Source organism: Panicum virgatum, chromosome 6N, assembly GCF_016808335.1.
Source record: "Panicum virgatum strain AP13 chromosome 6N, P.virgatum_v5, whole genome shotgun sequence".
NCBI classification, from domain to species: domain Eukaryota; kingdom Viridiplantae; phylum Streptophyta; class Magnoliopsida; order Poales; family Poaceae; genus Panicum; species Panicum virgatum.
In genome coordinates, this window is record NC_053150.1 from 35,678,008 (window position 1) to 35,690,671 (window position 12,664).

Sequence of the window (12,664 nt, forward strand, 5' to 3'; positions counted from 1 at the left end):
TTCTTTCTTCCGGTAGCCCCGACCAGAGCGCTGCCCAGGTCGCCACCGCCACCCAAAATCTGGCGTTTTGGGGGGAAAGTGGGGAAAAACGTTCCACAACCTTCCCCGAAGGTATTGCCCCTATTATTTCTTTGTTTAACCGTGTGCATTAGTAGTTATTAGTGGTTGATGGTCACTAGAGTTTGTTCCTTGATTGGAGAAATGCTCTTTATAGTTGATAGTGTACTCATGATTAGAGGTTTAGATGACACATAGATGGTACTTTGCTCGCGATTTGGACGTGAGATAGTACGTGCATGCATCGATTCCTATGATTTCTAGGATTGAGTAGTGGGAGGAATAATAACAAAATATAAGTCCAATTATTTTGGTAGGCTTGAGCAAAGAACTGCACGTACCGGGTGGCGCCACAAGACTGTGCAGTTGCGCCGCCACGCCAGAAATGCAACCCAGAGAGGTTGGCGCGGCAGAACGAACTTTTGCGCCACCCGGGATGGCGCGACAAATAGGCACTGTCGTGCCAATGCATGTGACGGGACAGGGTCCCTCACGTTAGCGCCCACGTGGCGCAGGGCCGGGTCGTCCCACCAGCGTGGCGCGACAGAGGCTAATTGTCGCGCCATCACGGCTGGCGTGACCAAACGGGCTATGGCATGTAAATAAAGCCGGAACCGGGTTAAAATTAAAATATTATTAAAAATTTTTAAAAATTAAAAAAATTCCACTGGCTTAAAAAAATCCACTCGCAGCTGCATCTGCTGCCGGCCGGCGCGCCCACCAAACCAAACCATTGCATCGGTCGTCGTCTTCCTAGCCGCACTCTGCTGCCCCTGGAAAGCTTGTCCATATCGGTATATCCAGCACTACCAATCCGCAGATCGACTCTCATTGCATCCACCACCATCTATACATGGCGAACACCTATTTTTTTAAGAGAAAAATTAAAAACGCGATCCTCTTCTGCGATGCCCAAAATATATCATCTTGATATGATGATACCAAGATTTGTTTTTTTTAAAAAAACATGATGATATCTAGATTGGTTTCAAAATTATAGTTTGAGTCAGGGGCGAAGCCAGAACCTGGAACCACCGGGGTCGGCTCTGTTAAATACCGGAGTCAAACACGTGTATGAACAGTGCTAAACAGTATTTTCCCTTTGATTTGACGGATTTCGTCGGGGTCCGGCGACCCCAACGGCAAAGCGCAGCTTCGCCCCTGGTTTGAGTGCGAGATCTCATTGAAATGGAAGATTGCAGTGACTAATCCTAGTAGATGCCAGATCCATCTCATTTAGCTTTTTATACGGTAGGCGTGCACATCCTAAGTAGCTTATGTTATCCCATCCGATCCTACTTTTGCCTAGATATATAGTTTTGTAAGTGGTTGGTTGCTAAATAAGATAACTTACTTTGAGTAGTGCTCAAGGCAATCATATCTATATGTCCATAGTACTTTGAGGGCAGATCGAACTTTTGTTTATTCCTTCTGCTGCAAATTAAATACTCATGTTTCATCATATGAAAAAGTATCAATTATTATTATTCGGAGTACTATTTATGCCATAGTATTCTTTTTTTCCATGTGAAATTTTTTGCATTTGTTGACTATTTATGGGGTCCTGCTAATCCGCGCGCGCCAGCAGCGCTGCTCGCGCACGATTTCGAACAGGGGATCGCTTTCCTTTTTAGGAAACAAATTATTCAGCACAACTTTCCAATTTTGGAAAATTATAACTTATAAATATAATTTGCAAGTAAATTTTTTTTCACATCTTCACTGAAGCCAGATTCATATCATAACTTTTTATGATGTACATAACTTTTACGTATAATTTTTTCTTAATAACTTGAAATTAATATTTTTAGCACAACTTTCACGGTGCATACAAAATTTAATGTGTAGTTTTCTAAAATAATTTATAGAGGATAACTTTTGAGCAAAAATTATATGAAGATGTTATCTGGAAGATTTCTCACACAACTTTTGTACGCACAAATTTATCATACAACTTCTAAGCACAAATCTTGGTATAATTTTTAGTATGGTTTCCATATAAAAGTTGTCAAGAAAACTTCAGACATATAGAAGGTAAAAGGAAAAAACTGGAAGAAAAAATAACAACACTTATGGAACGTAAAGGAAAAACAAAAAAAAATGAAAAGAGAAAATAAATACCTGTGACGTCACTAACGTGGAGGTGGGTGAAAATTAACAGTAGGGTGGGAACTGCACATCGTGCGCCAGGAAGAGAAAAGAATATCAACTAATACCTGGATCTATCACTCAACAACATGTATGTGTACTTCATTCAAAACTAGCATATGCTTCAGGCCTCAGCAGAGCACAGCTGGTGCACCACGAGAGGGAAGAAGCGTGCACGGAAAGGGAAAGAGCGCGCTCCCACGCCGGATCCCGTGGCTATCAGATCGATTTTTGGAAATTGAAATAGCGTGCCATTGCCAAAATGGAATCGCGCTATTTATGCTCATGTTTCAATATGTAGTTTTGGCTGAAAATTCTTTTTTAATTACTTCAGAATTGTCGGGTTTCTCTTTTCCATTTGAATGGGCTTGGATCAGGCTGGATCCTAGCCTATCCTTGCAAGTTGAGGCCCAACAGTGCTGCCAACCCCAGCAACAACCTTGCTGGTCACAACAATGATCTATGACTCGACTATGATGCTCATCAACTGTTGAATGATTCCTCTAATTAAAAATAAGCTTTAGGCATTGTTGATTAATTGGTGATCATCTATTCAATACAAATTTCGTAGGTGGTTTGGAGGCAGCTAGCTTAGATGCTAGTAGTAGATGCAAAGCTCTAACCGTACCATGGAACAAATATAGGACCTGCGGCGGGGGTAATCTTTGCTAATATAAAGCTCCTTTCTCAGCTTCTAACCAAGATATGTGCTGCTGGCAAGTGGCCAAGCTGATATTACATTATTCTTGAACCGTTAAGAAAATATTCTTTGCATGTGGTTTTATACGATTTACATAGATACAAAAGAAGTTTGGGAGATTTGGGCCATGATTAGTCGGCGAGCTTGTTGCGTGCGTGCCAATGGAGGCAACGTGTTCATGAAGCAAACTAACACTCCTGTAGTAGCAAAGCTTTCTGCCCATCTTTCTACTTCAGGAAATGTGGTGTTGTGGTCCATTCCAACAAACCAACGAACTCTAGACAACAGTCAACATATTATTGCTATACACGTATATAGGACCTACGTATGTAGCTCATTTTATTTATATATAGCGTTATGAACTTCAGAAGAAAGTTCTGCCGCTGCTAGAATATTTTGGAGGTACAAAATTATTTAATTTCTAAAATTTATTTGTGAATAATTGGCAACAAGGTTGTTAAGGCACAATTCATAGCCGATGATATTTTCAAAGAGACAGAGTACATTATCAGCAATAACTTTTCTAAAAAACTAATATATGTTCGTCTCTTGAAACAAATACTAGAGAAAAAGAGCCAAGGTAAAAATACCAATAAACCATCAAGTAGTCTGAATCTAGGGTTCATTGTTTGATTTTCCGTAGATACAATATTTTGTTACGGACACGTTCGTTCCTAATGAAAGCGAAATATATAATATGAGCTCAAAGAATATATTCCTTGTAGTTTCCTTCTAATTGTCCAAAAGAGCACATATCTTTGTGAGCACTTACAGTGGCGGAGCTTGAGCAAAATCTCAGGGGGGGGGGGCTAGACTGTGCGTGTATTGGACTGGTTTATCAGATTAGATGGTAAAATTAGATGGTCATAAGAGAAAATTAGGAATCCAGGGGGGCCATGGCCCCGTTGGTCCTGCTTATCCTCCGCCAGTGAGCACTTAGCACCAATTAATCATGTGGATTCAGATCAGGTGTAGACTGGCTTTATACCTGTGCCATGGCCTACGTGTTCAGTGTTTGCCGATTTGCCAATCACGAGGCAAAGAAAAGTAGAAAAGGAGAAACGAATGAACATCGATCACAGAATCTAATACCAACCATGATGCACACACTACGAATTATGAGGATCTAGATAGCCAGTAGGAAATACAGAAGAAGTTCGCCAAAAGTTGTTGGGAATACTTCTTTTTCATATTCTCCAAAATGGATGGAAAGGACATTCTGATTTTTTTTTTGGTGTGTCTCCATCACTTTTGTCTCTCTTCTTAGACATTTTTGGTGAGCTAGTCCTCCACAGCAACCTTATTGTTGATTTAAGTGAGGTTATGTTATAACGGTCAAATGATGAAAATTTATTTGTGTTCGAATTTACATGATCAAACAAATACAAAGACGACCACAAGGAGAGAAGTCCTCTATATGCCAACTCCACTTCCTCCTCCCCGTTTTCTTCCTTCTCTTAAAAAAGAAGTCTACTTCAGCCTCCAGCCCTCCACCACTCCTTCCACCGTCCCATGTCAAGGTCTCAAGGAGTCCCCACATCCTAGTCAACTTTGGAATCCAAGTTTCCTTCATTTAGGACTCAGAAAACAATTATTCGACTTCTTTAATACTAAGGTCTTTCTCTTCTCCAACTACTCCCCAAGATTCCATAGGTTCAATATACCTGAAGGGCGGCCTAGCAAGAAAACTAAGGAGGGGCACCCTATCAAAAGCCAAGGCGGGGCTTCGATGGAAAATCACAATCTACTATATATAACAGATAGGAAATCGAGTGGCGGCATGTGCCCTCGCTAGGTTGACTATAGGTTGACCCCTATTTTGGACCACAATATTACAATGTGCCGCGCTAGTTTTCGAATCACATTTACATATCTTCCACAATCCACACAAGTCTGTTAACCCCATTGTGTCCTAGCATGATTTTCCTTTGCCAGTTACTCAGATTGAGGCCTAGTTTGATGATTGCACACAACACATCTTTAATCTTAATAAGGGAGTTTCAAAAGAGGGTACCACATTGCGGAGAGGGCCCAAAAGCCACAATTGGTGATTTTCAGCTACAGTGCGTGAAAACGATTTGTACGTAGTGATGGTGGATAATGATATCCACCACCAGAAATAAAAGGATAGTGCCACGGAAAGTGATTTCTATACTAGTGAGTGAAGCACAATTAATAGTCCTCTTATGGTTTTGTCTAGGTCTCATAGAAGTGCTGTTTTCATTTAAAGGTTTCTTGCAAGGAGTTTCGAAAGTTAACTGGTAATAAGAACTAAGAAGTCTCAAAATTATGATGGAGCTGCAGAAGAAAGAAAAACTAAAAAGAGATGAGCAGATTAAAGTTCGTCCACTCGCTTTCGTGAGCTCCGTTTTTGTGTCTGGAACGGACGTGTCGGGCTTCTAGCTAGATAGAACTTTTTTCTGGGGCCTGGTGGCCTAGCTGGCGGCTAGCTCGACAAAGGTGCAGGCCGGGCTCCATGCAGGCATGCCTCAAGGTGAAGCAGCGAACATGCAGCAATGTCGTCACGGCGTGCAAAGGTCGATGATGGATGCATATGATTCTTGTATAGATGGATGGATGGATATTGCAGACGGGCGTGGTAGACATGATCGGTCGAGGTAAAGATAAGGATTCCCATGGATGCTGCCTTCCTGATTCCCCGGGAGGAAGAAGGTGGCCGGGGGCGCGGCCATGCATGATCAGTCTCCATGCCGGCCGGCGCCATGGCTGTCAGATCGAGTTCTTTACACCCTCCCCAAGGAAGAAACAAACGATAGCCGCCATGCTGATCGGTCGACGGGACATTGTTCTCTCAGCTCTGCGTCGTAGATTCGAGCTACCAAGACCTACTACTACTACTACCTACTTTCGAACACGCGACCATGCACCATGATCGATCGACGCGACCATGATGCTGCCTAGCCTGCCCAATAATTTGCACTGGCCGGCCGGCACAAGGAATAGTTTCCCGTGGCTGTCACATGCCAGTGCTGCGGCTAGCGTCCACGTCAGCAGCAAGCATCAGCATCAGCTATATATTCGGTTGCTAGCTATTAGCTCCATCTATCATCGATGGCACACGTACGTTAACGTGACGCGCTCCCGTTCGTTCTCGGGAGCGAGCACGCTGCTGCTGGTGGCTGATCACTGACCTGCTAGCTATAGCTAGGCCGGTATAGGCCCCCGCCGTCGATCGACACATCGGGACGGCGGCCACGCACTGCACGCATCATCGAGGCAGTTAGGCGATTGTTTGTTACTTATCCTGTAGGTATACCTTGAGATTCCATCGCCGGCCAGCCAGCCATATACACGCATGTATAGAATGAACGATCGACCGAGAGAGAGCGCACTGATGGCGCTCAATGACCGATCGACGACCATCCACGCAGCTACACGTCAGCAATAAGGAACCTGCTAGCTAACAATAACGACCGATCGCGGTCACCATGCACGTGTGTTGTCGACGCATACCGACCATTCGTGCTGCATGTGAACGATGAACGACGCTTCTTTATAGATCGTGGATAATCAGGTTGGGATTGTGAAGAGAGCATTAGAACCTGATGAGAAACTGTTGGACCGTCACGTGTGCGTGCTGAGGCTGCGGCGAATTGAACTACTAATGAGTAATCAACTGACGCCGCCAGCTGATGCACGGTGCTAATGAGGAGCTAGCTAGTATAATGGGGATACATGCTTAACGCAAAGTGCTGGCTAGTCAGGCATATTTGTGGAATAATAGGGCACGTGGCATGTCGTCCAGCCATTGCTATGTTGCATGCACGAGGAATAATCCTCGAGTAGTGTGGCCAATTATGCCCGGCCGGGAGATTCCGATCCCCAGCAGTCCGGCCAGCAGGCCTCGGTCGGACACGTACGCGCAACGAGACACCCGGCCCAGAAAACGCGATCTCGACCCAAGAGCAATCATGTGATGCCGCAGTATGTAGGGACCAATCATACGCACAGCCATACACTTACATCTCTCTCTATATATACACTGCACATATATAATATACTATATATTAATTATATATACTTATATATGCGAGTATATTATTATTATTCGGTTTATGCGAGCGAGGTGGCTGCTCCACAGCCGCTGATGTGCCCGTGCACGACCTGCATGCTGGGCCCTGGGAAAGCGGGTAATAACTGACTGACGACAGGGGAGGATTGCCCTAACTGTCCCCGTCATTATTAGGTGAAAAGAAGCCATAGATTATTGGCGGCGCGGCATGGCATGGCATGTGGTCGCCGGGGTTGACGACGAGTGGGGAGATTGCCCTGGCGTTGGCCGAATCTTGCATTGTGCGCTAGCTAGCTGCATGCTCTGTCGCCCAATGATTCCCGTCTCTTACAACAACAAGCTAATGTAGAAGCCAATGGTTTGTTTGTTTGTTTGAGATCTAGCTTCTGGAGCTTTTATTAGGATCTGCTTATTGAGCTGCTGCTTTTGAAGGTTTTTCGTAAAAGCTGTACTTTTTGCTTCTGAAAATAAATAATAGCTTTTAAATGATACTTTTAACTGTCCAGCCTAAAAAAAACTATAAAAAGCTCGGGCTTTCAATTTTCCATATAAACTCAATTTTTCTGAGCTTTTGACTTTCTGGAAACTGTGCGGAAAGTTAGTTGTTTGTTTCAGCTTCTAGCTTTTCACCTTGAAAAAACCACCTAGAAGTTTAAGCAAACAGATCTTAATAAAATCATGCAGCAGGGCTCGCTGTACGCATGAGAAAGAAACACAAAGGTTTGGAGCTAGTTATTGGACGGTACTTGTGTGAACGTGAGCGACGCACATGCACACGTAAGACATGCACGTAGGTATAAGGCCAGGCCTGGTAATAATGGCACAGACCAAACGCGTGGGGCCTATAACATAACGCGTGTTACGTAAGGTCGACTGATTGCTCGATCAATCCCATGTTTAGAGATGATATGCTGCATAGATAGTATATCTTGTCAGAGGGCAGACGACCGATATATAGTTTAGCTTTGATTTTGGTCACGGGAAGAGCCAGACGACACGCAGGCACCTACTGCTGGTGCTGCTCATCGTAAAAACAATTCAGGGTGTGTTTAGATGCCCAAAACCCCCCTCCCCCCCCAAAATCCAAATTTTTCATCACATCAAAATCACATCGAAAACATTAAATATAACAAATGACCCATGTATGGAGTACTAAATGTAGTTAAATAAAAAAAACTAATTGCATAGTTTTGATGTACGTTGCGAGACGAATCTTTTGAGCCTAGTTAGGTCATGGTAGGACAATATTTACCACAAATAAATGAAAAGTGCTACAATATACTACAATGTGCGATGTGACTCTTTCTCCCACTTTTCCACGGATCTAAACACAGCCTCATTGTTGACAGGCAAAGCCGGTTTCCGAGGAGCTGTCATCAGATACGATGGGCGGGAGACCACTGAAAAGATGAAATAGCAGCAGGCCAGCACACATACAGTCCCGCCATCACCGGGGACTGTTCGACCGACCGACACGCCTACGTTAGCGCTGACGACCTGGCTACAGTAGTACTTACCAGTTACCATAAACAAAAAGAAGAACAGGAAAGGTTGGTGTGAACAAAAACATGGCAGGAACACAAGAGCGCTAGCAGTACATGTCGCCGACCGACAAAGCGCGCCCATTGGGCAGCCGAACCGTGAGCCTGCACTGACTGCAGCATGCCTAGCCAGTACTCGATCGATCGGCCGTCGTCGCATGTACAACCTGTCCCTGGCCCGGCCCCCTTGTACGTGTGGACGTGTCGTCTCTTCGCACGAGCGCGCGTCGTCAGGTGGACGACGACCCATGTCCGTGGGGCGACACGTTCGTCGACATACGCCTCCGCCCATCTATCGTCTGGCCGGCGTACGCGCTCATCTGTACGCCGGCAGGGCCGCCGGTGCATCGACACGACACGCGACACACGGCTAGCTAGCAAACACATATAGTACTTGCAGCAGCAGCAGAGCGGTCGTCTCGGCCGGCCGACCAGCCGTGTCGCCACCCGCGCGCGGTCGGGGGCCGGCCCCGATCCCGACGACACCTCCTTTTTGACGCCCGGCGGCGGCGCAGGGCAGGATCCCGGTCGCTGTTGCGGTGCAGGTACGGTGTCGCGGACAGGCACGCATCCACCGCTAGGCTACCTAGCAGCAGGTAGGAGTATAGTAGTATACTATTGCCACCGTACCCTATAGTGCTAGCAGTAGGTGGGGGTCCGAACCCGTGTACGTACGTGAGCAATGCATCGCCGGCGCCTTGCGCTGCATCTGCGCGCGTGCATGGGAGAGGCGCCGTACCAAACCCTGGGCGTGTCCGCGCGCGGAAGCTAGCTAGCCGGCCACGGGGGCGTCGTCTCTGTCGCGAGCCGCGCGCCCCACGTCCCCGCTCCCCGGCCGCGCGCGCGAGCCCGCCCACAGCCACAGGGGTGCCGCCACGGGGGAGCGCGCGCGGGGGGCGTCACGAGTAGTGGACCGGCCGGGGGATGCCAGCCGCTGCCTCCTCCGAGCACACGCGTCGTCCCCGCGCGTGCGGGCACGCCACGGCCGCGCGGGTAGCCACCTGCCGATGCCAAAACGAGGGGTGGTCGTCGCTGCTGTGCACAGTACAGTACGACGGACCGAGCGATCCCGATGCATGTCCGGCCGGCTCTCCGTCCCGCCGCCCCGTGCCGTGCCGGGGCGGGCCCCCGGCTCCGGACACCGCCACGGGCCCCGCGGCCACAGATTCGCGCGTCGCGCTCTGGGCTTCCACGGCCCCCCAACTATAAATACCCGCCTTCCTCCTCGCGTCCTCTGCACACACCCTCCTCCTCCCCCTCGCCATTCTCTCCCAGTCACCAAGGCTAGCTGGTGCTCGGCTCCCCGGACACCAAGGCTTTCCCCTTCGATCGCCCAGCGGCTAGCCCGATGACGAAGCAGGGCGTGGTGGTGCCGCCGCCCGCGGAGGCGGCCGTCGCGGTGCCCCCCAACTCGGCGCCGCTCTTCCCGTACCCGCCGCCGCGCGCCGCCGCGCCGGGCGCCGCCGTGCGCAAGAAGTGCCTGCGGATGGGCGCGGCCGCCGGCTGGGTCGAGTCCATGCGCGCCTCCTCGCCCACGCACGCCAGGGCCGCCGCCGCGCTCGCCGCGGGCGCCGACGAGGACCGCCGCGCCGCCTGGATGGTGCGCGCTTGCTCTCCCCCGCTCGCTGTGCATTCGATTTCCTTCCAGCGCCTGCCACCGCACCCGGGCATGAGAGCGGCTGCTCTGCCGGTGCCACTTTGATTTCAATTCCTGCCGCCGCGCGCGTGCCGTGACGCCTGCTGTGCTGACCGAACCGCGCTCCTCTGTTTCGTTTCCGATCGGGCAGGTGGAGCACCCGTCGGCGCTGAGCAAGTTCGACCAGGTGGTGGCGGCGTCCAAGGGCAAGCAGATCGTCGTCTTCCTCGACTACGACGGCACGCTCTCGCCCATCGTCGACGACCCCGACGCCGCCTACATGTCCGACACGGTACCCGCGCCTGCTCCCCCTGTTGTTCTGTTCCGCCGCCCCTCCTCCACGCGTCGCGCTTCTTCATCACCTGCCTGCCTCTGACTGACCTCACCACCTCTTCTCCCCGTGCCCAGATGCGGCGGGCCGTGCGCAGCGTCGCCAAGCACTTCCCGACGGCGATCGTCAGCGGCCGGTGCCGCGACAAGGTACGGCCATTAGCCAATCCCCCAATGTCACCGATCGATCGATCGAGCATGGGGCGAGCACGCACGCCAATCGCATCTCCTCCACACTGATGAATGAACTCAACCCTGCTGCCTGCTGCCTGCTGCCTGCTGGCCTTACAGGTGTTCGAGTTCGTGAAGCTGGCGGAGCTCTACTACGCCGGCAGCCACGGCATGGACATCAAGGGCCCCGCGAAAGGTTCCCGGCACACCAGGGCCGCCAAGGTACCCATCAAAACCCCCGCTCTGTTGTTGCCCGAAAGGGGGAAGAAGATACTCACCCCGCTCTGCCTTCCCCTTTGTGTGGCTCGCAGGCCAAGGGCGTCCTCTTCCAGCCGGCCAGCCAGTTCCTGCCCATGATCGAGCAGGTACCCTACCACCAGCACTCAGCTTTGCTTCTCCGATCATCCTCCGCAATTCCCTCAGCAATTCCATCTCATCGTCAGGTGCACGAATCCCTGGTGGAGAAGACCAAGAGCATCCCTGGAGCCAAGGTGGAGAACAACAAGTTCTGCGTCTCCGTCCACTTCAGATGCGTCGATGAGAAGGTAGGTACTCCAGCAATCATGGTTGGTTCCTCTCTCTAGAATCTAGAGACCTTCTTCTTCTTGTTTCTAAAGTTTCTGATGATTATTGTACGGTGCGGTGCGGCAGAGCTGGAGCGCATTGGCGGACACGGTGAAGTCGGTGCTCAAGGAGTACCCGAAGCTGAAGCTGACGCAGGGGCGGATGGTATTCGAGGTGCAGCCCACCATCAAGTGGGACAAGGGCAAGGCCCTCGAGTTCCTGCTCGAGTCGCTGGGCTTCGCCGACTGCGCCGACGTGCTTCCCGTGTACATCGGCGACGACCGCACCGACGAGGACGCCTTCCAGGTGCTCCGCCGGCGCGGCCAGGGCGTCGGCATCCTCGTCTCCAAGCACCCCAAGGAGACCTCCGCATCCTACTCGCTGCAGGAGCCCGCCGAGGCAAGTCCTCCTAGCACTACCTCTCTCTCTCTCCCTCGAGTCCACCTCCCGTTCATTGCCGGGGGGCCACGCCGTCGGTGTCGCCGGGTTAACTCCGCCGCCGTCCGCTTCCGTTCCGCCCCGCCACTTGCCCGCCGGCCCCGCCCCCGCGACGCTGACACATATTCCTCTTTCGCTGTGACGTGCAGGTCATGGAGTTCCTGCTGCGGCTCGTCGAGTGGGAGCGCCTCTCCAAGGCCCGCCCCAAGTGGTGACCGGCCGGCCGCCGCCGCCGCCGGTCGCGAGGAGATCGATTACCAGACGGATTAGCAGTATATATATCATATATATTATATTTACATCTTCGATCATCAGGGGTGATTAAATTAGAAGGGAGCCATATCATCCGGCGTATCCTGGCGTGTCAGCTCGCCGCTCAGCTCCCGCCCGCGTGTGGTGTCGTACGTTAACCCTACCGAGGTCACTGCGCACGGCGCAGCCATGTGCGTCCGCGACGGGGGGCCCTCCCCCTTCTTTTTACGGGGGGCGGCGTGCGCCCTGTGGTTGCCGGAGGTGGAAGAAGGAGGCCTCAGAACCAGAAGCTTGAGCTTTCCGGACCCCCTGGCTTGCTAGAGACGATGCGATCTGGCTGCTGTGCGCAGCAAGGCCAAAAAGAACAAAAAAAAAAACAAGAAGAACGTGTTGCTGCTTTAGTTTGTGTAATTAGTGCTATTATTACTGTGGCCGCCTGAATTCTGATTGTGTAAAAGATGTATGGAGTGGATATCCAGCTACGGGAATGTATACTACTATACTAGAAACAAATCTCAAGTCTTGTTCATCACTGGAACGAATTCTACTCTGTTCAGTCACAAGCTGCTCGTTGGTATCACTTAACTTCCATACACTTCCAGTAGTCTAGAAGGGCCGTTGGAGCCCTGAAAAAGGCCACAGAAACCACCAACAATAACATCGATCCAAATGTAGGCGGCCGGTGGCCTGGACCTTGTACTGCTTTTTGGCTGGAGCTGGACATCCATGCCATTCCCAACCAGGATGCCTGCTGTATGTATGATACATGTCGTCCCTGCTGGACCACCCCCCAT

The 12,664-nt window shown here is 50.4% G+C and overlaps 1 protein-coding gene across 1 annotated transcript; it reads left to right on the forward strand.

Annotated features, from left to right (window-relative positions):
- The first annotated feature begins 9,721 nt into the window (after positions 1-9,721).
- Positions 9,722-12,402, forward strand: LOC120679784 (probable trehalose-phosphate phosphatase 6). The gene is made up of 8 exons (XM_039961437.1): positions 9,722-10,079; positions 10,267-10,407; positions 10,524-10,595; positions 10,737-10,838; positions 10,928-10,981; positions 11,060-11,161; positions 11,268-11,579; positions 11,768-12,402. The coding sequence occupies exons 1-8, from the start codon at positions 9,828-9,830 to the stop codon at positions 11,831-11,833; spliced, it is 1,101 nt and encodes a 366-aa protein (XP_039817371.1). The 5' UTR covers positions 9,722-9,827; the 3' UTR covers positions 11,834-12,402.
- Positions 12,403-12,664: the final 262 nt, after the last annotated feature.